This window comes from Neopsephotus bourkii, unplaced genomic scaffold (assembly GCF_033783945.1).
Source record: "Neopsephotus bourkii isolate Nb327-2 ecotype Australia unplaced genomic scaffold, CSIRO-AGI_Nbou_v1 NB_1063, whole genome shotgun sequence".
NCBI lineage: Eukaryota > Metazoa > Chordata > Aves > Psittaciformes > Psittacidae > Neopsephotus > Neopsephotus bourkii.
The window spans coordinates 374,979-399,164 of record NW_026901551.1 but is presented as its reverse complement, the minus strand read 5'-3'; the positions used below and the strand labels follow the sequence as shown (position 1 = coordinate 399,164).

At 64.9% G+C, this 24,186-nt stretch overlaps 4 protein-coding genes across 9 annotated transcripts in view; 2 read left to right on the top strand and 2 right to left on the bottom strand.

The window, feature by feature from the left end:
• Positions 1 to 3,727, bottom strand: CDK2 (cyclin dependent kinase 2). 2 transcript variants are annotated; one of them, XM_061361813.1, is made up of 7 exons: positions 3,351 to 3,727; positions 2,507 to 2,584; positions 2,086 to 2,206; positions 1,820 to 1,989; positions 1,624 to 1,729; positions 197 to 400; positions 1 to 105 (listed from the first exon to the last, which is right to left on the bottom strand). In XM_061361813.1, the coding sequence occupies exons 1-7, from the start codon at positions 3,464 to 3,466 to the stop codon at positions 1 to 3; spliced, it is 900 nt and encodes a 299-aa protein (XP_061217797.1). In that variant the 5' UTR covers positions 3,467 to 3,727. The 2 variants fall into 2 exon arrangements, with proteins under 2 accessions (XP_061217797.1, XP_061217798.1); XM_061361814.1 differs by having other exon boundaries at positions 1,624 to 1,725; positions 1,819 to 1,989; positions 3,351 to 3,718.
• A 687-nt stretch (positions 3,728 to 4,414) lies between these two features.
• On the top strand, positions 4,415 to 10,543 carry PMEL (premelanosome protein). Its single transcript, XM_061361819.1, is given in 13 exon segments — positions 4,415 to 4,513; positions 5,054 to 5,170; positions 5,435 to 5,581; positions 6,244 to 6,375; positions 6,480 to 6,641; positions 7,198 to 7,566; positions 7,569 to 7,756; positions 7,973 to 8,126; positions 8,197 to 8,502; positions 8,582 to 8,675; positions 9,358 to 9,569; positions 9,874 to 9,964; positions 10,358 to 10,543. Coding segments are annotated over 13 exon segments (2,211 nt in total). The 5' UTR covers positions 4,415 to 4,449; the 3' UTR covers positions 10,533 to 10,543.
• Positions 10,544 to 10,752: 209 nt separating this feature from the next.
• On the bottom strand, positions 10,753 to 17,353 carry DGKA (diacylglycerol kinase alpha). Of its 3 annotated transcripts, none has more exons than XM_061361806.1 (23): positions 17,290 to 17,341; positions 16,951 to 17,057; positions 16,775 to 16,851; positions 16,473 to 16,701; positions 16,355 to 16,404; positions 16,206 to 16,280; positions 15,987 to 16,106; positions 15,695 to 15,812; positions 15,120 to 15,208; positions 14,580 to 14,699; positions 14,389 to 14,487; positions 14,229 to 14,303; positions 14,074 to 14,147; positions 13,911 to 13,985; positions 13,728 to 13,813; positions 13,570 to 13,659; positions 13,325 to 13,485; positions 12,709 to 12,773; positions 12,271 to 12,361; positions 11,460 to 11,646; positions 11,240 to 11,360; positions 11,093 to 11,153; positions 10,753 to 11,007 (listed from the first exon to the last, which is right to left on the bottom strand). In XM_061361806.1, exons 2-23 carry the CDS (start codon positions 17,018 to 17,020, stop codon positions 10,909 to 10,911), a joined length of 2,232 nt encoding a protein of 743 aa, XP_061217790.1. In that variant the 5' UTR covers positions 17,021 to 17,057; positions 17,290 to 17,341; the 3' UTR covers positions 10,753 to 10,908. The 3 variants fall into 3 exon arrangements, 2 of the variants coding, with proteins under 2 accessions (XP_061217790.1, XP_061217789.1); XM_061361805.1 differs by having other exon boundaries at positions 16,951 to 17,067; positions 17,290 to 17,336; XR_009726720.1 differs by lacking the exons at positions 10,753 to 11,007; positions 11,093 to 11,153 and having other exon boundaries at positions 11,460 to 11,581; positions 16,951 to 17,067; positions 17,290 to 17,353.
• A 4,403-nt stretch (positions 17,354 to 21,756) lies between these two features.
• Positions 21,757 to 24,186, top strand: part of SCN8A (sodium voltage-gated channel alpha subunit 8) — a 41,663-nt gene continuing 39,233 nt past the window's right edge. For all 3 annotated transcript variants that reach the window (XM_061361783.1, XM_061361781.1, XM_061361782.1), the window contains exon 1: positions 21,757 to 21,876. The gene's annotated coding sequence lies outside the window, so the exon portion shown is untranslated. The remainder of the gene's footprint in view (positions 21,877 to 24,186) is intronic.

Below are 24,186 nucleotides of genomic sequence, written 5' to 3'. Positions count from 1 at the left end.
TCAGAGGCGCAGGTGGGGGACGGTGCGGGTGACATCGCGGAAGAAGGGGTGTCCCAGCGCCGCCTTGGCCGAGATGCGCTTGTTGGGGTCGTAGTGCAGCATTTGCTGGGGGGGGATAGAGAAAGGGGGGGGTTAAAGGGGGGATTAATGGGGGGTCCCTGTTATACCCCCCCCCCATTCAATGGGGACCACTCACCGCGAGGAGCTTGCGCCCCTCCTCCTCGAGGGGTGGCACCACCTTGGTGAAGTCCTGGCGGGCCCACTTGGGGAAGGTGGGTTTGTAGTCGGGCATGGCCGTGACCCCCGGCCAGGCGGCCTCGTCCGGCGTCCCCAGCGTGCGGAAGATGCGGAAGAGCTGATCGATCTCCGAGTCCCCCGGGAACAGCGCGCGGCGGGTGATCTGCACCAGCGGCACCCAAGGGGATCAGCCCCCCACAAACCCGGCCCATGGGATCCAATGGGATCAGCCCCATCCCATCCCATAGGATCCAATGGGATCAGCCCCATCCCATGGGATCCAATGGGATCAGCCCCATCCCATCCCATGGGCTCCAATGGGATCAGCCCCGTCCCATCCCATAGGATCCAATGGGATCAGCCCCGTCCTGTCCCATGGGCTCCAATAGGATCAGCCCCGTCCCATCCCATGGGATCCAATGAGATCAGCTCCCCCCTGGCAACTCCATCCCATGGGATCCAATGGGATCAATCCTCCACAACCCCATCCCATGGGATCCAATGGAATCAGTCCCCCACAACCCCATCCCATAGGATCCAATGGGATCAGCCCCGTCCTGTCCCATGGGTTCCAATGGGATCAGCCCCCCCCACCCTGTCCCATGGGATCCAATGGGATCAGCCCCCCCCCAGCCCCATCCCATGGGATCAGCCCCCCCCAGCCCCATCCCATGGGTTCCAATGGGATCAGCCCCCCCCCAACCCCATCCAATGGGATCTCCCGCATGAGCGCTCACACCGGGACCTCGTGACCCCACCCCCCCCCCGTGCTGGGATCGTGGTGCAGGCGGCTGGGGGTCAATGGGGATGCGGTTGGGACACGTGACGGGCGCCCGCTCATGTGACAGCCGGGAAGAGCCTTTGATCCCAGCTCCATTCAGGGATGGGGTGGGAGGGGGAGAACCCACCCCATAGATCCCAGGGGCACCCCTGGGACCCCAATGTCACTCCCAAAGCCCCTTTGATCCCAGCGCCATCAGTGAGGCACTGGTGTCAACGGGATGGGATGGGATGGGAAGAAACCATCCCATAGATGCACCCCTTGGACCCCAACATCACCCCCAAAGCCCCTCTGATCCCAGCCCCACACCGTGCAGTGCCACTTCAATGGGATGGACAGAACCCACCCCATAGATCCTGGGGGCACCCCAACATCACCCCCAAAGCCCCTCTCACCCATGTAGTGCCACTGTAATGGGATGGCCATAACCCACCCCACAGATGCTGGGAGCACCCCTGGGACCCCAACATCACCCCCAAAGCCCCTCTGATCCCAGCCCCACACCGTAGGGTGCCACTGCAATGGGATGGCCAGAACCCGCCCCACAGATCCCGGGGTCCCCATTGGTGGGCTCTGTGAGTGTTGGGGTCCCATCCATCACCCACCATCTCCGCGAAGATGCAGCCCAGGCTCCAGATGTCCACGGCTGTCGAGTAGTACTTGCACCCCAAGAGGATCTCGGGGGCGCGGTACCAGAGGGTCACAACCTGCCGCAAGGGGACACAGGATGGGCACCGGGTCCCCACTGCCACCCCCATAGCGGGTCCCTGTGACCCCCCCCCCACCACCCCAGCGCCTACCTCATGGGTGTAGGTGCGCACGGGCACCCCGAAGGCGCGGGCGAGGCCGAAATCGGCCAATTTGATGGCCCCGTCGGTGTTGATGAGCAGGTTCTGGGGCTTGAGGTCGCGGTGCAGCACGCGGTGAGCGTGGCAGAAGGCCAGGCCCTGCAGCAGCTGGAACAGGTAACTCTATGGGGAGGATGCAGGGGGGTCAATAGGGATGTGGGGTGAACCCCCCCCCGTTCCCTGCCCCACATCGTGGGGTCGGGTCCCCCCCCATCACACCTTGATGAGGGGCAGCGCGATGCCACTGAGGGATGAGGAGTCCATGAACTTCTTGAGGTCCTGGTGCAGGAACTCGAAGACCAGGTAGAGCTTGTTCTCGGTGTGGATCACATCCAGGAGCCTGCGGGGGGGGAATGGTGCGGGTGTGGGGTGCCCCATAGCAGTGGGGGGGGCTCACACCCATAGACATCCCCTCCATAGCCCCATAGACAGCCCCTCCATAGCCCCATGGGTGTCCCCCCAGCCCCATAGACAGCCCCTCCATAGCCCCCTGGGTGTCCCCGCAGCCCCATAGACAGCCCCTCTATAGTCCCATGGGTGTCCCCCCAGCCCCATAGACACCCCTCCATAGCCCCATGGGTGTCCCCCCAGCCCCATAGACGGCCCCTCCATAGCCCCATGGGTGCCCCCCATCGCTCACTTGACGATGTTGGGGTGATTGAGCTCCTTCAGCAGGGAGATCTCCCGGATCGCGGTGCTGGGGACCCCCTCGGTCTCTCTGGGATGGGGGGGGGGACAAAGCGGCTGAACTCCATCCCCATAGACCCCCCCATCCCCATAGACCACCCCATCCCCATAGACCACCCCAGACCCCCCCATCCCCATAGACACCCCCATCCCCATAGACCACCCCAGACCCCCCCATCCCCATAGACACCCCCATCCCCATAGACCACCCCAGACCCCCCCATCCCCATAGACACCCCCATCCCCATAGACCACCCCAGATCCTCCCATCCCCATAGACCCCTAGACCCCTCCCACCCCCATAGATCCCCCCATCCCCATAGACCCCCCCCCATCCCCACAAACCCCCCCTCATCCCCATTGAGCCTCCCATCCCAGACACCCCCATTCCCAAAGATCTCCCTGGAACCCCCATCCCCATAACCCCTGCCCCCCCATTCACCCTCCCATCCCCATAGACCCCCCCGGACCCTCCCATCTCCACAGATCCCCCCATCCCCATAGCCCTCCCCATCCCCATTGACTCCCTCCATCCCCATAGCCCCCCCATCCCCACTGACTCTCCCCACCCCCATAGACCCCCCTCATCCCCATAGCCCCCCCACCCCCGTAGCGCCCCCATCCCCATTGACCCCCCCACCCCCAGTGACCTCCCACCCCCATAGACCCCCATTCCCATTGATCCCCCACCCCCATAGCCCCCCCCCACCCCATAGCCCCCCCACCCCCATAGCCCCCCCATCCCCACAGCCCCCCCCACCCCACAGGCCCCCCCATCCCCAGTGACCCCCACTCACGTGTCCAACCGGATCTTCTTGAGCGCCACCACCTCCCCCGTCACCTTGTTCCGGGCCTTGTACACGACCCCGTACGTGCCCTCCCCGATCTTCTCCACCTTCTGGAAGTTCTCCATGGGGGGGGCACCTCCAGGCCCCTATGGGGTCCCTATGGGGTCCCTATGGGGTCCTATGGGGCCGACAGGGTCCTCTTACCGGGGGGGGTCCCTATGGAACGATCGCAGCCGCCGCTTCCCCCCCCCCGGGCACGGAACAATGTTTCGGCGGGTCCCGCTCCCGGCCCCGCCCCGCGCGCACGCTTCCCGCCTTCCGCCGGCCGCGCTCCCATTGGCCCGGCCCTCCGTGACGTCAGAGCGGCGCGGGAGAATTGTTAAAGGGGCAATTGAGGTCCTATAGGGGAGCCTTGGTACTAGGATGGGACCCACCAATGGGGGGGGTAATGGGTAAAGGGGCAATTGAGGTCCTATAGAGGAGCCTTGGTACTGGGATGGGACGCACCAATTGGGGGGGGGGGGAATGGGTAAAGGGGCAATTGAGGTCCCATAGAGGAGCCTTGGTACTGGGATGAGGATGGGACCCACCAATTGGGGGGGGGGAGAATGGGTACCAGATGGGTCATTGTGGGGGGTCCATCATCACTAGGGTGGGTGGGGGGGTTTGGGGACTTTAAGGGTCCCACATAAAGGGGGGGGCACCGGCATCTGAGCCCCCCCCCAAAGCGGGACCAATGGGGACTGTGGGTGCATGGGGGGCACCCCACCGTGTGTCCAAGCCAGACCCATGGGCATGGGGCCATCACGAGGGTGCTGGGGATGGGGGGCAGCACCCCCTATCCCCCCCCCCATTAGCAGTGGGTGCCTCTGTGTCCCTAAAGCACCCCACAGCCCCCCCCCCCCGAGCCCCCCCAGGGCACAGCCGGAGCGTGTGACCACGCGTGCTCGCACGTGTCCCCCACGTAACACAAGGGGGGGGGGGTGGGGAGCTCCTTGGGGTTCCCCCCCCCTTTTGGGGTGGGATTTATGCAAATGAGAGCCCCTTCATAACCCCCGGCCCCGCTGCTGAGCCCCGGCGGTGCCCAACGAGGGGGGACGCTGGGACCATGCGGGTGCTCGGGGTGGCTGCGGTGTTGGGGACCCTCCTGGTCCTGGCTGTGGCACAGAGGAGTAAGTGGGGTTCAATGGGGTGGGGGGGGTCATTGATGGAGGAGGGGTTAAGAGGATGGGGGTGCACCCCCAGCCTGGCAATGGAGCCATCGGGGTGGTCCTGGACAAGGATGGGGCTTAGAGCATCCAAGCACCCCGGGGTTGGGAGTGGGGGAGGATCAGACCCCGCTGATCCCTTTGGGGGCCATTGGGGGGGGTCATTGTGGGGTCCCCGATGCTCTGCAGGATGGGGGGGGAACCTTCAGTGCTTTGGGATGAGGGTTTGGGGGTCCCCATCCCTATGGGGGAGGGGGGGGCACCTCCGTGGTCGCTGTCCCCGTCCATCAATGACTGTGGGGCACGGGGGGGGGGGCTCAGCTCCCCGCACCCCGCGGGGCCGGCTCAGCTGAGGGTCACATGAAGAGGCTTTGGGTGCCATGTGATGGGCTTTGCCCCACTCGTGGCCCATCACGAGGTGCCAAGGGGGGGTAATGGGGGGGGGTCCCAATGGGGGGGTGGGGGGGGCACAAACGGTGCCGTCCTCACCCCTTGTCCCCGCAGGAGCCGGGGGCCGGAGCCGGTCCTGGAGCGGGCGCCCGGCCCCGTTCCGGAGCTGGGACTCGGTGCGGTACCGGCCCTGGCAGGAGGGAGCCCCGCAGCAGCCGGGCTGCTGGAGAGGTGGGTACCGGGGCTGAGCGGGTACCGGGGCTGGGTGGGTACCGGGGCTGAGCGGGTACCGGGGCTGGGGATGGAGCCGGGGCTGGAGCCGGGGCTGGAGATGGAGCCGGGGCTGGGTGGGTACCGGGGCTGGGGCTGGAGCCGGGGCTGGGGCTGGAGCCGGGGCTGGGGCTGGAGCCGGGGCTGGAGATGGAGCCGGGGCTGGAGCCGGGGCTGGAGCCGGGGCTGAGCCTGAGCCCCGCTCCCTGCTCCGGTCCCTGCCAGGCGGCGACGTCGCCTTCGACATCAGCAACGATGCCCCCACCATGGCGGGCGCCGAGGCCACCTTCTCCATCGCCCTGCGCCTGCCCAGCACCCAGGAGCTGCGGCCCGACGGCAGCGTGGTCTGGAGCCAGAACTGCACCGTCAACGGTCGGCACCCAGACAAGGGCACAGAGCACCCCTGAAACACCCCCAAAACACCCAAAAACACCCGTGAAACACCTGAAAACACCCCAAAACACCCCTGAAACACCCTGAAATACCCTGAAACACCCCAAAACACCCCTGAAACACCCCCAAAACACCCCTGAAACACCCCAAAACCCTCCCCAAACCCCCCCAAAACAGCCCTGAAACACCCCCAAAAGACCCCTGAAACCCTCCTGAAACACCTCCAAAACACCCCGAAAACACCCCCAAAACAACCTCGAAACCACCCCGAAACCTTCCACAAACCCTCTCAAAACACCCCCAAAACCCTTCCAAAATACCCCTGAAACACCCCCAAGACCTCCCCAAACCCTCCCAAACTCCCCCAAAACCCTCCCCACACACCCCGAAAACACCCCCAAAACCCTCCCCAAACCCTCCCAAACCACCCCTGAAACACCCCTGAAAGAAAACCAAACTTTCCCAAAACAGCCCCAAAACACCCCCAGAACACCCCAAAACCCTCCCCAAACCCTTCCAAAACCACCCCAAAACCAGGACCCTCCAAAACCACCCCAAAACCCTCCCAAATCTCCCTAAACCACCCCAAAACCACCCCAAACCCGCCCCCCCCCCCATAACCCTCCCCTCTGCTCCCGCAGGCACCCGCGTGGCCCGTGGGGACCCGGTGTTCCCGGACCCCCCCGATGATGCCAACGGCGCCTTCCCCGACGGGCGCCCGTTCCCCACCGGCGGCAAGCGCGGGAGATTCGTCTACGTGTGGTGGACGTGGGGTGAGACCCCCAAGCACAGCCCCCAGCACCCATGGAGGGGTCCTGAGCCCCAGTCCTGACCCCATCCCACCCCATCCATCCCATCCATCCCATTCATCCCATAGGGCGCTACTGGCAGGTTGTGGATGGAGCCACGTCCCAGCTGACGGTGGGCACGGCCGGGGTGCCCCTGGGCTCCTACACCATGGAGGTCGTTGTCTACCACTACCGGGGCCGCCAGAAGTTCATCCCCATCGGCAGAGCCAGCTCCCAGTTCAGCATCACTGGTGGGGACTGGGACGGGGAGAAGGATGGGACCCCCAGGGGTGATGGGGATTGGACCCCCAGTGGGATGGGGATGGGATCCCCAGTGGGGATGGGGATGGGACCTCAATGGGGATGAGGATGGGAGCCCCAGTTGGGATGGGGATGGGACCTCAATGGGGATGAGGATGGGAGCCCCAATGGGGATGGAGACGGGACCCCCGATGGAGATGAGGATGGGACCCCCAATGGGGATGGAGGTGGGACCCCCAGTGGGGATGGGGATGGGAGCCCCAATGGGGATGGGGATGGGACCCCCAATAGGGACGGGGATGGGACCTCAATGGGGATGAGGATGGGATCCCCGATGGAGATGAGGATGGGACCCCCAGTGGGGATGGGGATGGGAGCCCCAATGGGGATGAGGATGGGACCCCCAAGGGGGATGGGGATGGGACCCCCCATGGGGATGAGGATAGGACCCCCAATGAGGACAGGGATGGGACCCCAATGGGGACGGATGGAACCCCAACGGGTGCAGGTGAGCTGATGCTGTCCCCACGTGTGTCCCCCCCCCAGACCAGGTCCCGTTCGCGGTGGACGTGACGCAGGTCCCCAGTGCCGCGGATGGCGCCGGGCGCTACGTGCGGAACCGCGCCGTGGCCTTCACCGTGCGGCTGCACGACCCCAGCCGCTTCCTGCGCGACGCCGACGTCTCCTACTCCTGGGACTTCGGGGACGGGAGCGGGACCCTCATCTCCCGCAGCGCCACCGTCACCCACACGTACCTGGAGGCCGGCTCCTTCGCCGCCCGCATGGTGCTGCAGGCTGCCATCCCCCTGAGCCCCTGCGGCACCTCCACACCGCCCGTCGTGGGCCCCACCACCGCCGCAGCACCGACAGCCCCGCTCCCCACCACCCCGGGGGTGCCCAGCACCGGTAAGGGGAGCACCAGACCCCATCCCATCACCATGGGTACCGGGGGGGTTCTCCCCATTGTCACTCTCTGCCCATTGCATCAGCAGCATCCGGGTCACCCACGGGGGGATCGGCGGCCGTCACCGTGCCCTCAGACACCGCTGTTACTGTGCCTTTGGATCCAGCCATCACTGGTGCCTTGGACCCTGTTGTCACTGATGCCACGGATGCTGCTGCCACTGATGCCTTGGACCCTGTTGTCACTGATGCCTTGGATGCTGCTGGCACTGATGCCTTGGATGCTGCTGGCACTGATGCTTCGGATGCTGCTGGCACTGATGCCACGGATGCTGCTGGCACTGATGCCACAGATGCTGCTGCCACTGGTGCCTTGGACCTCGTTGTCACTGATGCTTCGGATGCTGCTGTCACTGAGCCCATCCTCGTGGCACTCAGCACCCCAGCAGCTGCTGCCGTGGGTACTGGTCCCGCTGCCACTGTGGTCCCCGTGCTCCCCACCTCGGTGGCCCCGGCTGGGGATGCTCTGGGCACCGCAGCTGCTGTAGACACAGAGGGAATGGTGGCTACAGGTGGGTATTGGGGAGTCCTGGGGTGTCCCAGCTCCTTCTGCCTCTTCCTTACCATTGGCTTCTCCTGCAGACGCAGCCGTGGCTGGAGCCACTGTTGGAGCCACGGATGGAGCCACAGCCGTGTCCATGGCTGTAGCCACGGATGCACCCACGGATACAGCCACGGATGCACCCACGGATACAGCCACGGATGGAGCCACGGATGCAGCCATGGATACAGCCACGGATGCAGCCACGGATGCAGCCACGGATGGAGCCACGGATGCAGCCTCGGCAGAGCCGCTGGTGCTGGTGAAGCGCCAGGCCCCGGCCGCCGAAGCCACCGGCTGCATCCTGTACCGCTACGGCACCTTCTCCACGCAGCTCGACATCGTCCGTGAGTGCGGGGCGGGGGGGACCGGAGCGGGGCGGGGGTGGGGGGATCCGCGCCCGTCCTGACCCCGCATCCATTGCAGAGGGCATCGAGAGCGTCTCCATCGTGCAGGTGGTGCCGGTGGTGGCAGAGGGCGGCGAGAGCAGCGTGGAGCTGACGGTGACGTGCGAGGGGAGGTGAGGGCCGGCGGGGACGGGACGGGACGGGGATGGGCACGGGGATGGGCACGGGGACGGGAGCGGGGGACCCGGTAGGGACAGGAAACGGAACGGGAGCGGGGGCCCGATGGGGATGGGAGCGGGTGCCCAGCAGTGATGGGGACGGGAACGGGGATGGGACAGGGGGGCCGGCGCTGCTGGGACTGGGATGGGGATGGAAGCGGGGACCCGGCGGGGACGGGGATGGGGACAGGGATGAGACTGGAGAACCCGACGGGGATGGGGATGGAAGCGGTGGCCCGACGAGGACGGAACGGGGATTGGGAGCGGGGTCCCAGTAAGGACGGGAACGGGGATGGCAGAGGGGACCCGGTGAGGATGGGAATGGGGCCGGGAGCGGGGGGCCCGGCGGGGACGGGGATAGGGAAAGGGACGGGAACGGGGACGGGAGCAGGGAGCCCGGTGGGGACGGGGATGGGGAAAGGGACGGGAACGGGGACGGGAGCAGGGAGCCCGGTGAAAACGGGAGCAGGGACGGGAGCAGGGAGCCCGGTGGGGACGGGAGCGGGGACGGGAGCGGGGACGGGAGCGGGGCCCGGTGAGGACGGGAGCGGGGACGGGAATGGGGACCGGAACGGGACGGGAGCGGGGCCCGGTGAGGACGGGAGCGGGGCCGGCAGGGGCTGACCCTCGCCCGCAGCCGCCCCGAGCAGGTCTGCACCGTGGTGGCGGACGCCGAGTGCCAGGAGGCGGCGGGGGCTCAGACGTGCTCGGCCGTGGAGCCGGGCCCCGGGTGCGAGCTCCTCCTGCGCCAGGACTTCAACGGCTCCGGCCTCTTCTGCCTCAACGTGTCCCTGGCGGCCGGCGGCAGCCTCGCCGTGACCAGCACCCGGCTCAGCGTCGGAGGCGGAGGTGGGATGGGGGGGACCGCTGGGATCGGGGGGGGGGGGATCCATTGGGATTGGAGGGGATGCGGTGGGATGGGGGCAGAATCCGGTGGGATTGGGAAGGGTTCTGGTGGTAAAGGGGGGGATCCGGTGGCATCGGGATGCGAATCTGGTGGAATGGGGAGGGGGGGATCCAGTGGGATGAGGAGGGAGATCTGGTGGGATGGGAGGGGAATTCGGTGGGATTGGGACGTGGTGGGACTGGGGGGATCCGGTGGGATGGGGGGGATCCAATGGGACGGGGGTGCTGAGGTGCCCCCCCTCCGCAGGCTTTGCCCCGGCTGCCGGCGCGACCACGCTCATCGTTGTGGGGCTGGTGCTCATCGGGGCTGCCCTGGGCACCGCAGCCTGCGCCTACCAGTGAGCATGGGGGGGGCACCATGGGGGGCACTGTAGTGGGGGGGAGGCACTCCATAGGGGAGGGACTCTGGAATGGGGGCACCACGGCATGGGGAGGGGGGGGCACCATGGGGACATACACATGGGGGGGGGCAGAGAGTGTGGGAGGACATGGGGGGTAGGGGGATGCATAGCATGGGGGGGGGGCACCATGGCACAGGCAGATGGCAAGGGGGGGGCATGGAGCATGGGGTGGACACCATGGCATGGGGGGGTTACTGTGATGGGAGGGGGTCACTGTGACAAGGGGGGGTCATTGTGACAAAGGGGGATCTCTGTGATGGGAGGGGGTCACTGTGACAAGGGGGGGTCTCTGATCGTGGCACCGGGGGACACCAGGACCCTTCCCTGCAGGCGCGTTCAGTACCACCCGCTGCCGCCCGCGGCCCCCCCGGCCCCCCGGCCCCGGGGCTGGCTCCCCCCCAGCTCTGCCCTGCGCCTGCTCCTGCGCCGAGCACTGGGAGAGGGCGACCTGGGGGGGGCCCCCAGCAGCGAGAGCAGCCCCTTGCTCCATGGGAACCCTGCCTAGAGCCCCCCCACCCCGACATGGGGAAGGGGGGTGGGGGGGGGCCACGGTGGTGGCGATGGGGGGGGCACGGTGGCCCCGGTCTTGCTGCCATCACCATTAAAGGCTCAGCTCAGCCCGTGCCTCCGCCTGGTTTTGGGTCTGGGGTGGGGGGGGCCCCATTGGCACAACCGGTGCCCGTCACCATCGGCTTTATTACTGCGAAAGGCACTGAAATGGGGGGGTAATAAATAGGGGGGTCCCAGCCACCGCACACAAACGGGGGACCTGGCAAAGCCCCCCAGCACCCTCATATGGCACCCGTAGGCTCTGGGTGAGGGGGGGGGACACAAATGGATTGGGAGGGGGTTGGTCCTTGACCCCCCCCCCCTCGGCCCCCTCAAGCCTCTGGGGTCCCCTTCTTGATGCCGAAGAAGCCGGAGGAGCGGGATGGGGGGGCCATGAGCATCAGCGCCTGGTTCTTGTGGGTGATCTTGATCTGCAAGACAAAGAATGGGGGTGTCCGGGGGGGGCACCCCAAACCCCCCCTATATACACATGGGGGGGGGGGTTGGTCCACGTACAGTGCAGGGCGGCTGCATCCAGGGCTCTCCATCAATCTGCATGGGCAGCGGCTTCGATGTCCTATGGAGAGACCCCAACATCCATCACCCCCCCCCCGCCTTTACCCCTCGGAGGGCCCCATAGGGCCCCAGCCCGGCCCCACTGACCGCAGGGTGAGCTCGGAGCACGTCGCCAGCCGCTTCCCAGCGCTCTTGAGCCCCGCGTAGATCTGCCCCATATCCAGGACCCCGTCCAGCCCCACCACCTCCAGCCGCCGGTCGCTCAGGTCTAAAGGGGGGGGGACCCCAAAAACAGAGCGAAATAGGCAGGATCGAGGGGGGGCAACGTTGGGGGGGGGTCAGGAAGGGTAAAGGGGACCCCACGTACCCTGCACGCAGGTCTTGAGGGTCTCGCTGTCGGTGATGGCCGGGGGGGGCTCAGCGCCCGTCGCGGCCCCCCCCCCCGCTCCGCGCTTGGTCTCGCCCCAGAGGTTGGAGCCGCCGTGGGTGCTGGGGATGTTGAGCACCGCCAGCCCCTCCAGCGCCGCGCTCAGCTCCAGGGGGGTCCCGCAGCACTGGGGGGGCGGGAGCACCCCAAAAACAGCGCTAAAAACACCCCAAAACAGCCCCAAAACCAGCCCAAAGCAGCCCTAAAACCACCCCAAAACACACCCCAAATCCGATCCCAGAAACACCGCTAAAAACATCCCAAAACCGCTCAAAACAGCCCCAAAACACTCCAAAACAGCCCTAAAACCACCCCAAAACACACCCCAAACCCGACCCCAAAAACACCGCTAAAAACATCCCAAAACCACCCCAAACCAGCCCTAAAACCACCCCAAACCATCCACAAACACACCCTAAACCACCCAAACCTACCCCAAAACCACCCCAACCCCCAAAACCACCCCAAAACACCCAAACTTACTCCAAAACCCCCACCAAAACCCCCAAAACCCCTCAAACCCACTCCCAAAACCACCCCTAAAAACACCCCAAACCACCCCAAACCCACTCTTAACCAGCCCCAAAACCACTCAAAACAGCCCCAAAACCACCCCAAAACCACTCAAAACAGCCCCCAAAACACCCCAAAACCACTCAGAACAGCCCTAAACCCTCCTCTAAAAGCCCACCCCTAAAACCCCACCCCAAACACCCCAAAACCAGCTCCAACCCCCCCACGCCCCCCTCACCTCCACGCTCACGCACTCCTTGAGCCTCTTGCAGCTGGCGAAGATGGACTCGGAGGTGGCGAATTCCAGGTACCAGAGTTTGTTCTTCATCCTGGGGAGCAATGGGATGGGATGGGGGCAGGAATGGGATGTGGGGAGGCAGGAATGGGATGGGGGGGCAGGAATGGGATGGGGGCAGGAATGGGATGGGTGCAGGCATGGGATTTGGGGGACAGGAATGAAATGGGGGGGCAATGGGATGGGGGGCAGGAATGGGATTGGGGGGCAGGAATGGGATGGGGGGGCAGGAATGGGATGTGGGGAGGCAGGAATGGGATGGGGGGGCAGGAATGGGATGGGGGGGCAATGGGAAGGGGGGCAGGAATGGGGTGGGGGGGTTAATAAATGGGATGGGGGAGCAATAAATGGGGGCCTCCAGGGTGTTCCCATCCCCTGTACCTGCTGTTGAACTTCTCCGGGTGCCTCTCCCGCATGACGTGGAAGCGATGGGCGATGGAGGCATCCTGGGGGGGACGGGGGGGTTCGGGCTTGGGAGGGATGCTCTAGGGGTGCTTTTGGGGTGGATTCGGGGCGTTTTGGGGTGGGGTTTTGGTGTTTTAGGGGTGGTTTGGGTGGGTTTTTTGGTGTTTTTAGGGGTTTTTTGGGTGTTTTTAGGGGTGTTTTTAGGGGTGCTTTGGGGTGGTTTTGGGGTGTTTTTTTTGTGGTTTAGGGGCGTTTTTAGGGTGGTTTGGGGGGTACTTTAGGGGTGTTTTCGGGCATTTTTTGTGTTTTAGGGGTGTTTTCAGGGTGTTTCTAGGTGTGTTTTGGGGGTGATTTTAGGGGTGGTTCAGGGTGTTTTGAGGAGTGTTTTGGGGCTGTTTTGAGGCTGTTTTGCAGTGTTTCGGGGCAGTTTTGGGGCTGTTTTGCGGTGTTTCAGGCTGTTTGGGGGCTATTTTGTGGTGTTTTGGGGCTGTTTTGCGGTGTTTTTTGAGGGTGTTTCGGGACTGTTTTGGGGCTGTTTTGGGGCTATTTTACGGTATTTCGGGGCAGTTCCCCCCCCCCCGTCCCCACGCACCACCCCCACGGAGAAGTAGTTGTTGATGATCTCGTAGGGCACCGGATCCCCCTCGGCCGCCGGGTCCCGGGGCAGGACCTGCACCCGCCAGCGGTCCATGGGCACGGCGCTGCCGCCCTCCAGCTCCCGCAGGACCCGCACCAGGTCCTCCCCCGAGTACCCTGCAAAGGGGGGGGGGCACCGGGATGGATGGGGGGGGCCTTGGGGTGTCCCCCCCCCCCTTCCACCCCTTTTACCCCACTCACCCCCCCCCCAGCGCAGGCATCGGGCCAGGTCGTTGCCGGTGCCCAGGGGCAGGACGGCCACCGGGGGCCGATGGGGCAGGTTGGCTTTGTCTGCAATAGAACGGGGGTCAATGGGGGTTTGGGGGGGGGGGTGTTTATGGGGGGGGGGCAGCACCCACCGATGGCATCCAGCACCCAGCCCACGGTGCCGTCGCCTCCGCACACCAGGATGCGGCAGTCGGGAACGTCCCGGAAGAAGGTGAGGCTGGGATGGGGAAAGGGGGGGTCAGGGATGGATTTGGGGTTAAGGATTGGGGGGGGTCCGGACAATGAGGGGGGGGTCCGGATACGAAAGCGCTCACCCGGGGCCGGGCCCCCCCTGCAGCAGGTTATAAACCTGCCGGGGGTTGAGCAGATACTGGAGCTTGCGCAGGACCCTGGGGGCAGAATGGAGTTAATGGGGGGGGGGGCAAGAAACGCCCCATAACCCCCCCCATAACCCCCCTCCCCAAACCCCCCCCTTACCTCTCCCCCTGCTTCCCCCCACTCTTGGGGTTGACAAAGACGAGCAGCGGGTGGGTGCCGGGCACGGGGCTGACCTGTAGGAAGGGGGGGTTATGATGGGGGGGACACACACATGGGGGGGGATATGTGGGGACATGGGGGGGGTCCCCTCTCACCCGCAGTGGCTGCCCCTCGGCGGTGCTGAAGCCCTGCGGGGTCCCCTCTCCCGGTGTGGCGCTGTCCTGGCGCTCCTGGGGACACCCGGGTGAGGGGGGGGGGCACTAGGACCCAACCTGCCCCACACCCCACACCCCCCCCCCATGGAACCCCACTGACCAGCAGCACGGGGCAGATGGAGGCGGGGGGCAGGATGTGGTCCCGCAGGACCCCGCAGTCACAGGTGGGGGGCACGAGGGGCCGGCATTCCTCATGGATCTGGGGGGCAGAGAGGGATGAGGTGGGGGGGGACATGAGGGGGTACATGGGGGGGAGACATGGGGGGACCCCCCCCCTCCGGTGTCACCCACCTTGGTGTGGCACCACACACAGCGCAGCCCCGTCAGGCTCTGGAAGCTCTTGATCCTCTTCTGGCATTGGCTGCACTTGGAGGCATCGCAGCCGCCCGGTACCCAGACATGGGCCTGGACCTGGGCATGGCCCCCCCCAGTCACCCCCTGGTGCCCCCCAGCACCCGTTGGCACCCTGCGTCACCCCTGTGATGGGGGTTCGGGGCCTTGGCCGCTGCACGGCCTCTGGGTGGGGTGTGTGGACAGGAGGAGAAAGGTAGAGATGGACACACTGCTTGACATGGGAATGGATGGACAAACGGATGATGGATGGATGGATGATGGATGGATGATGGAGGGATGAAGGATGGATGGATGGATGATGGATGGATGGATGGATGGATGGATGGATGATGGATGGATGGATGGATAGATGAAGGATGAATGGATGCTGGATGGATGATGGATGGACGGACAACAGCCACACGGATGAGCCAACAGGTGGACACACAGACAGACACTTGGACACTTGGACACACGGGCGAGGCCCCGGCCACTCACCCCGGCCTCCCTGTGGGACTTGGCGTAGGTGCTGATGCAGCTTTGGGGGGCGCGGCGGGCGCAGCGCTCGTGCACCGTGAACCGGCACACTGGGAATGGGAATGGGGATGGGGATTGGGGGGGGAGCAGCCCCACAACAGGAGCCTCCTGCAGCAGCTGGAGCTGGAGCCTCCCCCTGCCCTGCTCCCAGCACCGCATCCCTGCCCCATCCCCACTTCATCCTCCCAACCCCTGTCTCCATCCCACTGCCATCCCCATCCCACTTCTGTCCCCATCCCCTCTGCATTGTCCTGATCCCTGTTCCATCCCCATCCCATCATTATCCCTGTCCTTGTCTGACCTCCATCCCAGTCCCCACCACATCCCCATCCCCATCCCAGTCCAACCATCATCTTGGTCCCCACCACATCCCCATCCCCATCCCAGTCCAGCCACCACCTTGGTCCCCACCACATCCCCATCCCCATCCCACTGCCACCCTTGCCTTAGTCTGACCCTCATCCCTGTTCCATCCCCATCCCCACCGCCCCATTCCCACCCCATTCCCGCCCCATTCCGCCCCATTCCCGGCTCACGGCAGCAGCGCAGCCCCTGCCCGCGCAGCCCCCGCAGCAGCCCCGCGCACACGTTGCAGTACTCGGGGCGTGTGAAGTGCTTCAGGCGCCACAAGTGCTGCCCCTCGTCCTTCAGGTGCTGGGGGGGGGGACACACGGGGGGCTTTGTGGGGGGGGGCAGCACCCCCAATCCCTCCCACTCAGCCCTCCCCATTCCCATCCCACATTCCCCTCCATTCCCACCCCGTTCCTCCTCCCCTTTATCTCCCCCTATTCCCTCCACATCCCCCCCATTCCCCCCCGTCCCGCTCACCCTGTCCAGCCCCAGCAGCACCAGCAGCGGGATGTTGGTGACCCCCCCACGCAGCCACTCGCTCAGTGACACGGTCCCACTGCCGTCGTAGTCGATCTCCCGCATCATCTCCTGCAGGATCTGATGGGGGGGGGAGCACGCAGAGGTTTTGGGGTGTCCATGGGGGGGGAAACCCCAACACCCCCATGTGTGTGTGATCCCCCCCCAGGTCCCACTCACCGGCTCCAGCTCCGTCACATCCCAATCCAGGTACTGGGCCACCCGCATCATCTGTGTGATGATCCGCTCCACCTCCTGGGTACCAGCATCAGTGGGGGGGGGGCCCTGCACCCCCAACCCCTTTACACCCCCCCCCCGGCAGCACTCACCGAACTGTCCAGGAGCCCATTGCCATCCTTGTCATAGAGCTTGAAGGTGACTGTGGGGGGACAACGAGGTGAGACACCCCCCCCAAGCAGGACCCCCCCCTTTGTCCCCCCCACTCACACTCCAGCTTGTCCTCGGGGCGCCCCCCCTCCAGCAGCGAGAAGTAGCAGGAGACATCGCTGATGGAGACCAGGCTGCTGCCTGCGGGGACCCCCCCCCGGGGCTGCGGGGACCCCCCCGGGCCCCCCCCGCTCTGGAAGGAGGCGAAGAGGCTCCTGCAGAGCGGCTCCGGAGGGTCCAGCTCCAGGTACGAGCGCAGGAAGAGCCGGAACCCGGCGAGATCCAGGCACTGGGGGGGGCAGAGGCGGGTTGGGGGGGTCCCGGATGCAGCTCGGGTATAGGGACCCCCCCCCGAGCCTCACCTCGCCCCCCTGGTGCTGCTCCAGGGCTCCGGTGCCATAGAACTGCTGCAGCACGTCCTGCACCCTCCTGCTGCTGTCTGATGGGGGGGGCCATGTGCGTGCACACGGGTGTGGAGCCGGCTCAGCCCACTCGCACGCGTGTACACGCATGTCCATGCCCCCCCCCCATCACTCACAGTCCATGTACTTCTGGAGCTGGGCGAACTCCTGGGGGCTGAGGGTCGCCCATTCCCGTGTCTCCTCCATGAGTGCACACGCGTGTTCTTGCGTGTTCTTGCGTGTTCTCCTGTAGCCTATAGCGGGGCAAGAGGGAAAAGGGGGGTGTTGGGAGCATTCTTCCCTTTTCCACCCCCCCTAACCCCTTCCCACCCCGTCCCCCATCACGTCTACATGCCATCGTCATGCAAACATGCCAACGACACGCGTGAACTTTGAACCCCGAAGGGACGGGGTGACCGCGCTTGCGAGGGGTCCCCAAACCCAATCCCCCCCCCGGCCACACGCTCGGTCCGTACCAGCCGTTGGTTCCGGGACGTCCCCGTGAGTGACGTCACGGCCCGACGGGGCGGCACCGGGGCGGGCGGGGAAGGCGGAAACGGGGGTGCGGGGGGGGGGAATCCCCATTCTACCAACATGGGGGGGGTTCCCCGTGCATCCCCCCCTTTTCATACTTACCCCCCCTTCCACACTCACTCTTCCACATGTGGCCCCCCCCCTTGCGTGTTTCCCCCCCCCACGGAAATCCCCGGTGCCGCCTTAGTTCATGACGTGGGGCCACATCCCATGGGGGGGTTCCTTGTGGGGGGGTCCCCATGACGTCTGTGTGTCCGCATCCCGGCACCAGGTCTGCATCCTGGCTCCTGAGACTTAGAGCAGCGGCTGGATGCTCCCTGTTAGAGAGCTCCGAAGGGCTCCGGGGAGACCTTAGGGCAGCTCCGGTGCCTAAAGGGGCTACAGGAAACCTGGAGAGGGGCTTGGGAGAAGGGATGGAGGGGCAGGACAAGGGGAATGGCTTGAACCTGCCGAAGAGGAGGTGGAGATGGAATATTGGGAAGAAGTTCCCGGCCAGCCCAACCCATTCCGGGATCCCACGTCCTGCGGTCGGGCTCTAGGACCCAGCGGGGCCGGGGGCCAGTGCCGAACCGAAGCGGTGACGGACCTGATTGAAGCCCGCGGTGCCGCCCCAGGCTAGTGTGTGCAGGAAGGTCGGACCTGATTGAAGCCCGCGGTGCCGCCCCAGGCTGGTGTGTGCAGGAAGGTCGGACCTGATTGAAGCCCGCGGTGCCTCCCCAGGCTCGTGCATGCGGGAAGGTCGGACCTGATTGAAGCCCGCGGTGCCGCCCCAGGCTGGTGTGTGCAGGAAGGTCGGACCTGATTGAAGCCCGCGGTGCCTCCCCAGGCTCGTGCATGCGGGAAGGTCGGACCTGATTGAAGCCCGCGGTGCCTCCCGAGGCTGGTGCGTGCGGCAAAGTCGGACCTGATTGAAGCCCGCGGTGCCTCCCCAGCCTGGTGCGTGCGAGAAGGTCGGACCTGATTGAAGCCCGCGGTGCCTCCCGAGGCCGGTGCGTGCGGAAAGTCGGACCTGATTGAAGCCCGCGGTGCCTCCCCAGGCTGGTGCGTGCGGGAAGGTCGGACCTGATTGAAGCCCGCGGTGCCTCCCGAGGCTGGTGCGTGCAGGAAGGTCGGACCTGATTGAAGCCCGCGGTGCCTCCCCAGGCTGGTGCGTGCGGGAAGGTCGGACCTGATTGAAGCCCGCGGTGCCGCCCCAGGCTGGTGCGTGCAGGAAGGTCGGACCTGATTGAAGCCCGCGGTGCCTCCCCAGGCTGGTGCGTGCAGGAAGGTCGGACCTGATTGAAGCCCGCGGTGCCTCCCCAGGCTGGTGCGTGCGGGAAGGTCGGACCTGATTGAAGCCCGCGGTGCCTCCCCAGGCTGGTGCGTGCGGGAAGGTCGGACCTGATTGAAGCCCGCGGTGCCTCCCCAGGCTGGTGCGTGTGGGAAGGTCGGACCTGATTGAAGCCCGCGGTGCCTCCCCAGGCTGGTGCGTGCGGGAAGGTCGGACCTGATTGAAGCCCGCGGTGCCTCCCCAGGCTGGTGCGTGTGGGAAGGTCGGACCTGATTGAAGCCCGCGGTGCCTCCCCAGCCTGGTGCGTGCGAGAAGGTCGGACCTGATTGAAGCCCGCGGTGCCGCCCCAGGCTGGTGCGTGTGGGAAGGTCGGACCTGATTGAAGCCCGCGGTGCCTCCCCAGGCTGGTGCGTGCGGCAAAGTCGGACCTGATTGAAGCCCGCGGTGCCGCCCCAGGCTGGTGCGTGCGGGAAGGTCGGACCTGATTGAAGCCCGCGGTGCCTCCCCAGGCTGGTGTGTGCAGGAAGGTCGGACCTGATTGAAGCCCGCGGTGCCTCCCGAGGCTGGTGCGTGCGAGAAGGTCGGACCTGATTGAAGCCCGCGGTGCCTCCCGAGGCTGGTGTGTGCAGGAAGGTCGGACCTGATTGAAGCCCGCTGTGCCTCCCCAGCCTGGTGCGTGCGAGAAGGTCGGACCTGATTGAAGCCCGCGGAGCCGCCCCAGGCTGGTGCGTGTTGGGAAGGTCGGACCTGATTGAAGCCCGCGGTGCCTCCCGAGGCTGGTGCGTGCGGCAAAGTCGGACCTGATTGAAGCCCGCGGTGCCGCCCCAGGCTGGTGCGTGTTGGGAAGGTCGGACCTGATTGAAGCCCGCGGTGCCTCCCGAGGCTGGTGTGTGCAGGAAGGTCGGACCTGATTGAAGCCCGCTGTGCCTCCCAGCCTGGTGTGTGCGGGAAAGTCGGACTGATTGAAGCCCGCGGAGCCGCCCCAGCCTGGTGCGTGCGGCAAAGTCGGACCTGATTGAAGCCCGCGGTGCCTCCCCAGGCTGGTGCGTGCGAGAAAGTCGGACCTGATTGAAACCCCCGCGTTGATTCCACTGCGTCCGACCCCGTCCTGTATGAAACGTTCTATAGGAACCCACCCCAAATGCCCCAAACTTGCTCCAATCACCCAAATCCAGCTCAAATTGCCGCAAGCCCCACCTGAAAGCTGGCTCTCAGCGTGCAAACGTCCCGCCCATGCTCCCACAGCGCAGTGAGCTCGGCAACGGTGCCAGCAGAACGGCAATCTGCTCTCTGTTTGCTACCTGAAAGCTCATTTTCTTCCTGCTCCTGTTCTTAGTTATCTTTCAGTCCTTTGATGGCAATCATAGAACAGAGATAAAACAACTCATTAACTCGGTTATCTCTACATGCAAGATACGGCTTGGTCTTCCCAACTGCATGAGCTGTGCTAAATGCATTCTGTGCAACTCGGGCAGCTTTGCTGTGTCACTCGTTGCAGTGCAGATTAACCACTAGCACTTAACTGCATTTAATAGCTTTTAATTGCTCTGCCCCAGGTGAGCCCTAATAGAGGGAAGGGAGGGCTTAAAGTCCTAATAAAGGCTGTTCTGCCGTGATGGCACCGGGGCGTTTTGGTGAGCGATGGGAGTCCTCCTGTCCCGTGAGCTGCCTCTTCCCTCTAGTGGCAATAAACCGGATGCAACATCAGCATCCAGCGGCACCGTTCGGCCGCTTCATTAACAAACCCCGTCGTGACACCTTCATGCCTCCAGCTTGCGGCATCTGGAGAACGGGAACAGTGGGGGTGGCTCCGTGTGAAGCAGTTGGATGCGTCTGGAGCACCCAGTAGAGACGTTTCCAATGAAACTCCCGGCTTTTAAGGGACCTCTTGCGGTGTGATCTAGATCGGAGGGAGAGCACAAAGTGCTGAGTTTAAGCACAGGTAAAACGATGGGTTTTAAGGTCTGCTCAGTGTTCTGCCGTGGAGATGGGATCTCTGCCATCTGATTTAACCACTTATCTCCGTATCTCCTGTTTGGAAGCATTAGAGGTTGAGCATCTTTCTCTTATTCCCTTACTTGTTTGCATCTTCTGTTCCCTTTCTTCCCTCTGCCCCAAAGCCTGGCTCACAGACCTTTTGCCACAAGTGGGTCCAACTGGAATGCTCTACAGCCACAGAGCTCCACCCTGGAGAACAGCTTCCCATTCCATCTTCATGGACGATGGTGGCTGTTACTGCATCACTGCACGTTCCCTGATGGGCACAACTTCGGGCTGCATGAGAGGCAAGATGGGTGCGCTCTTATTCCCTCTTCCCTGGTCTGCCTTGGTAAGAGCGTTATCACTGCTCACCCTCTTGAACTGGCCTATTTATTCCTTTAAGCACCTTGCTTAAAGATACCTTATACAAACTGTACTAACACCCTCGGGGCCCCAGCGTGTCCTTGAAGTATTTCTGGTGCCAAGGTGCCCCACACTTCCCGGCAGCTCCGGGGTGTCCTACTTGGAAGCTTGGGTGTGCTCCTGCGCTTCCAGCACGGAAACCGCCTCAGGATGCGGAGCTTCCCGCAGCAGTTTGATTGCGCGCTGGTGCTTTCCATGAGTTACGGCCCGGGGTGTAACCACGTAGGCACAGATTCTGGGTATAAAGGAGGGGTGCTCAGTCACTGGGAGTTTTAACTTATCCCAACGCTGTATGAAGAGGAAGGGGGTGGCCGACACCGCGTTTTCCTCTGGCTCTTGTCTTGGATCACACTCTGTGGGTTGGTTATGGGACTTCGGTGCTTATTTCCACATGGACGCTCCTCAGGCTGTGCCTAAGCAAAGCCGGGAGCTCCAGGGGCCGGGAATGACCGATCCCGAGCTCCGGAACGAGGCACGGGTGCGATTTTCTATGGGCACCGCGATGCTGATGCTGGAACCCCGTGGTACCGAGGGTCCTATGGGGGGGGGGTGTCCCCGGCGCGCTCCCGCGCCGCGGAGCGCGGGAGAGGGCGGTATTTCCCGCGCGAGCGCGCGGGGGGGTTGTGGCGCGCCCCCTGGCGGCCGGCGGCGGCGGTGCGGGGGCCGGCCCCGCACTGGAGGAAGGCGGAGGTGAGGCGGGAGGAGCTGGGAGGGAGGGAGGGGGGGGGTTGGGGTTGGGGGGGGGGCAGCGCCGAGCACCGCACCAAGATGGCGACACCCGCAGTTCCTCCTGCAGCTCCCGCACCGCCGCAGTCCGGCAGCGCCGCGCGGGGGACGCGTTAGTGCAGCGGCCGCGGTAAGTGCCGGCGCCGGTGCGGGGACCCCCCCGCAGCCCCTTCCTTCCTCCCCCCCCCCCGCATCCTTGGGGTCCACTTGGGTTTAATCCCGCAACGCGTGCTCTGCCCCCCCCCACCCCACACCCCGGGCGGGGGCTTTGCCGCAGAGCGCTCGGCTCGCTCCGGGAGCGGTTCCCGGTGCAACCGGAGCCGGGCAAGGGAGAAGGAGAAGGAGCCCCCCCCCTCCCGCTTTGCCCCTCTCCGCCCTTCGCTCGCCGCGCTCCGGGAGCGGGGCCCCGGGTGTCCCCGCATCCAGCATCGCCCTCCCGGCTCCGTGCGGGGCCCCGGTGCGGGGGGGGGGGGAAAGGGGAAGGTCCCCACCCGTAGCCCCATTCGGAGGCCTGAGCCCCTATGGGGGGAGCTGCCTCCGGATGCGGCCTCTGCTCGCATCCCCTCGGCTTGGGGAGGACGCGCAGGGTCCCCCCATCCCTGTGCCCACCCTCGGCCTTGGAGCTCCGCTTGGACCACCCCATCCGTGCCTGCATCCCGGGGACCGGCGGGGCCCTTCTGGAGGCCCCCAAACTGGGGCCGTGCTCTTTGTCTGCATTGTGGGGAGGGATAACGGGAGTTCTCTCGCTATCCCTGACCCCCCCCCCAGCCGTAGCTGCAGCGCTGGTACCCCCCCCCCCCCCACCTCCTCAGCATCCCGCTGCGAGGGAGGGGGAGAAGTTGGAGGATGGAGTTTTTGGGGGGCATGGGGCGGCTTTGAGGCTCCAGCCTGACCCAGATGTTGGCGGCTTGGTTCCTGCTCCCGCTCCTTTCCCTTGGGGGGGCTGAGCTGGGGCTTTTCCCTGCCTGGGCACCGGGAACGGCTCCTTCAGAAGCTTTTCCCGTTAAAAATCTGGGTGTTTCATCCCCCCCCCCCCTCCATCCTGCCCAGCCAATGTGGGGGTGGGGAAGCTGGAATTCTGCTCCATGGCGGTGGCTGCGGATGATCCGGGATGCAGGGATGCGAGGGATGAGGGGATGAGCAGGGCACGGCTGCGTGAGGGCAGCTCGGTCCTGGGAAGCCGCTGGCTTTCCATGTGCTGGGAATGGTCCTTGGTGGGGGGGGCGCTGGTTGTGATGCTGCTGCTGTAGGCACGTATCCCGGGCCCTGGGACACTGCAGCATTGCACCCAGTGGGAACCCATGACCCGTATGTCCTCGTTTCACACCCGTGGTCCTGCAGCCCCCCGTGGCCTTCAGAGGGGGCTCAAAGCGCTCCGGCTCCTGGCTTGGTGAGGGAGGGGGCCTGGGATGTGCTGGTTTCCCGGCGTTCCCAATGGATGCTCTCCTGGAGAGCCCGAGGGGCAGCCCTGGGGTGGCGATGGGAGCTCTTCCTCTGCCTGCATCCCCATCTCGCCCTCTGGGAATGTTGTGTGCAGTGGATGGGAAGCGCCGGGAGCAGGAGCCGAACGGGCACCGTTCCGGGTGCCATTTTCCATACTGGTTCCTTGTGAGGCCTCTGGGTTGTGGTCACCATCTGTGGGGTGCGTGTGGAGAGCTCCCATCCTTAGCTCCAGTGGGGTTTGAACCGAGCACCCCCCAAGGGGGCTCTGAAGGGGCTACTTGACCCCTTTGGCCGTGTCCCGTCGCTCCCGTGGTGTCATTCATCCCATGTGGAAGAGCCCGGCCCTATTGCAAAGCATTTACCCGGTTATATAAGCTCCTATGGCTGGCTTGGACCAGGATCCCGCTGTCGATGCTGCACAAGTACAATGATGTGGGTATTTTGCCATCAGAGGTGGGAATGGGGGCTTCTGATGACCAGAAGGGAGAGCGATGGCGCGGTGCCGCACACTGAGCGTGGATGGAGTTTCCTTTGCAGCTAAAGGGGGTGAAACAAGGCAGAACCGAAAGCAGTGAGGATGGGAGGGATGGGATCACCTCCTCCTCTTTGCTTCTTGCTGGCTCATGGAACCAGGCGCCCACGTTAGCAATTGATGCTCCCTCTGGTTCAATGAGTGGGGAGCTGCTGGCCCCGGGACTCACCCGGGCACATGATTCCCATTCACTATCGATCCAAGCCATTGACATCAACAGAGGCACCAGCATCCATCATTTACTGCTGTGCTCAAAGGTTTGGGCTCAAAGCAGGGGGAAGAGGATGCAGGAAAGCACAGGGAGGAGATGGCTTGTGCTGATGGAGGGGGGAGGTCATTGCTGGTCATTGGATCCGGTGGGATTCAGAAGTAAATCAGTGCTTGGGACTCACCCCTTATGCCCTGTTATTGCAGTGCTGTGTAACGGGGGAGTGAGCGGTGGTTTGGTGCTGAGGTGCCCTAAAA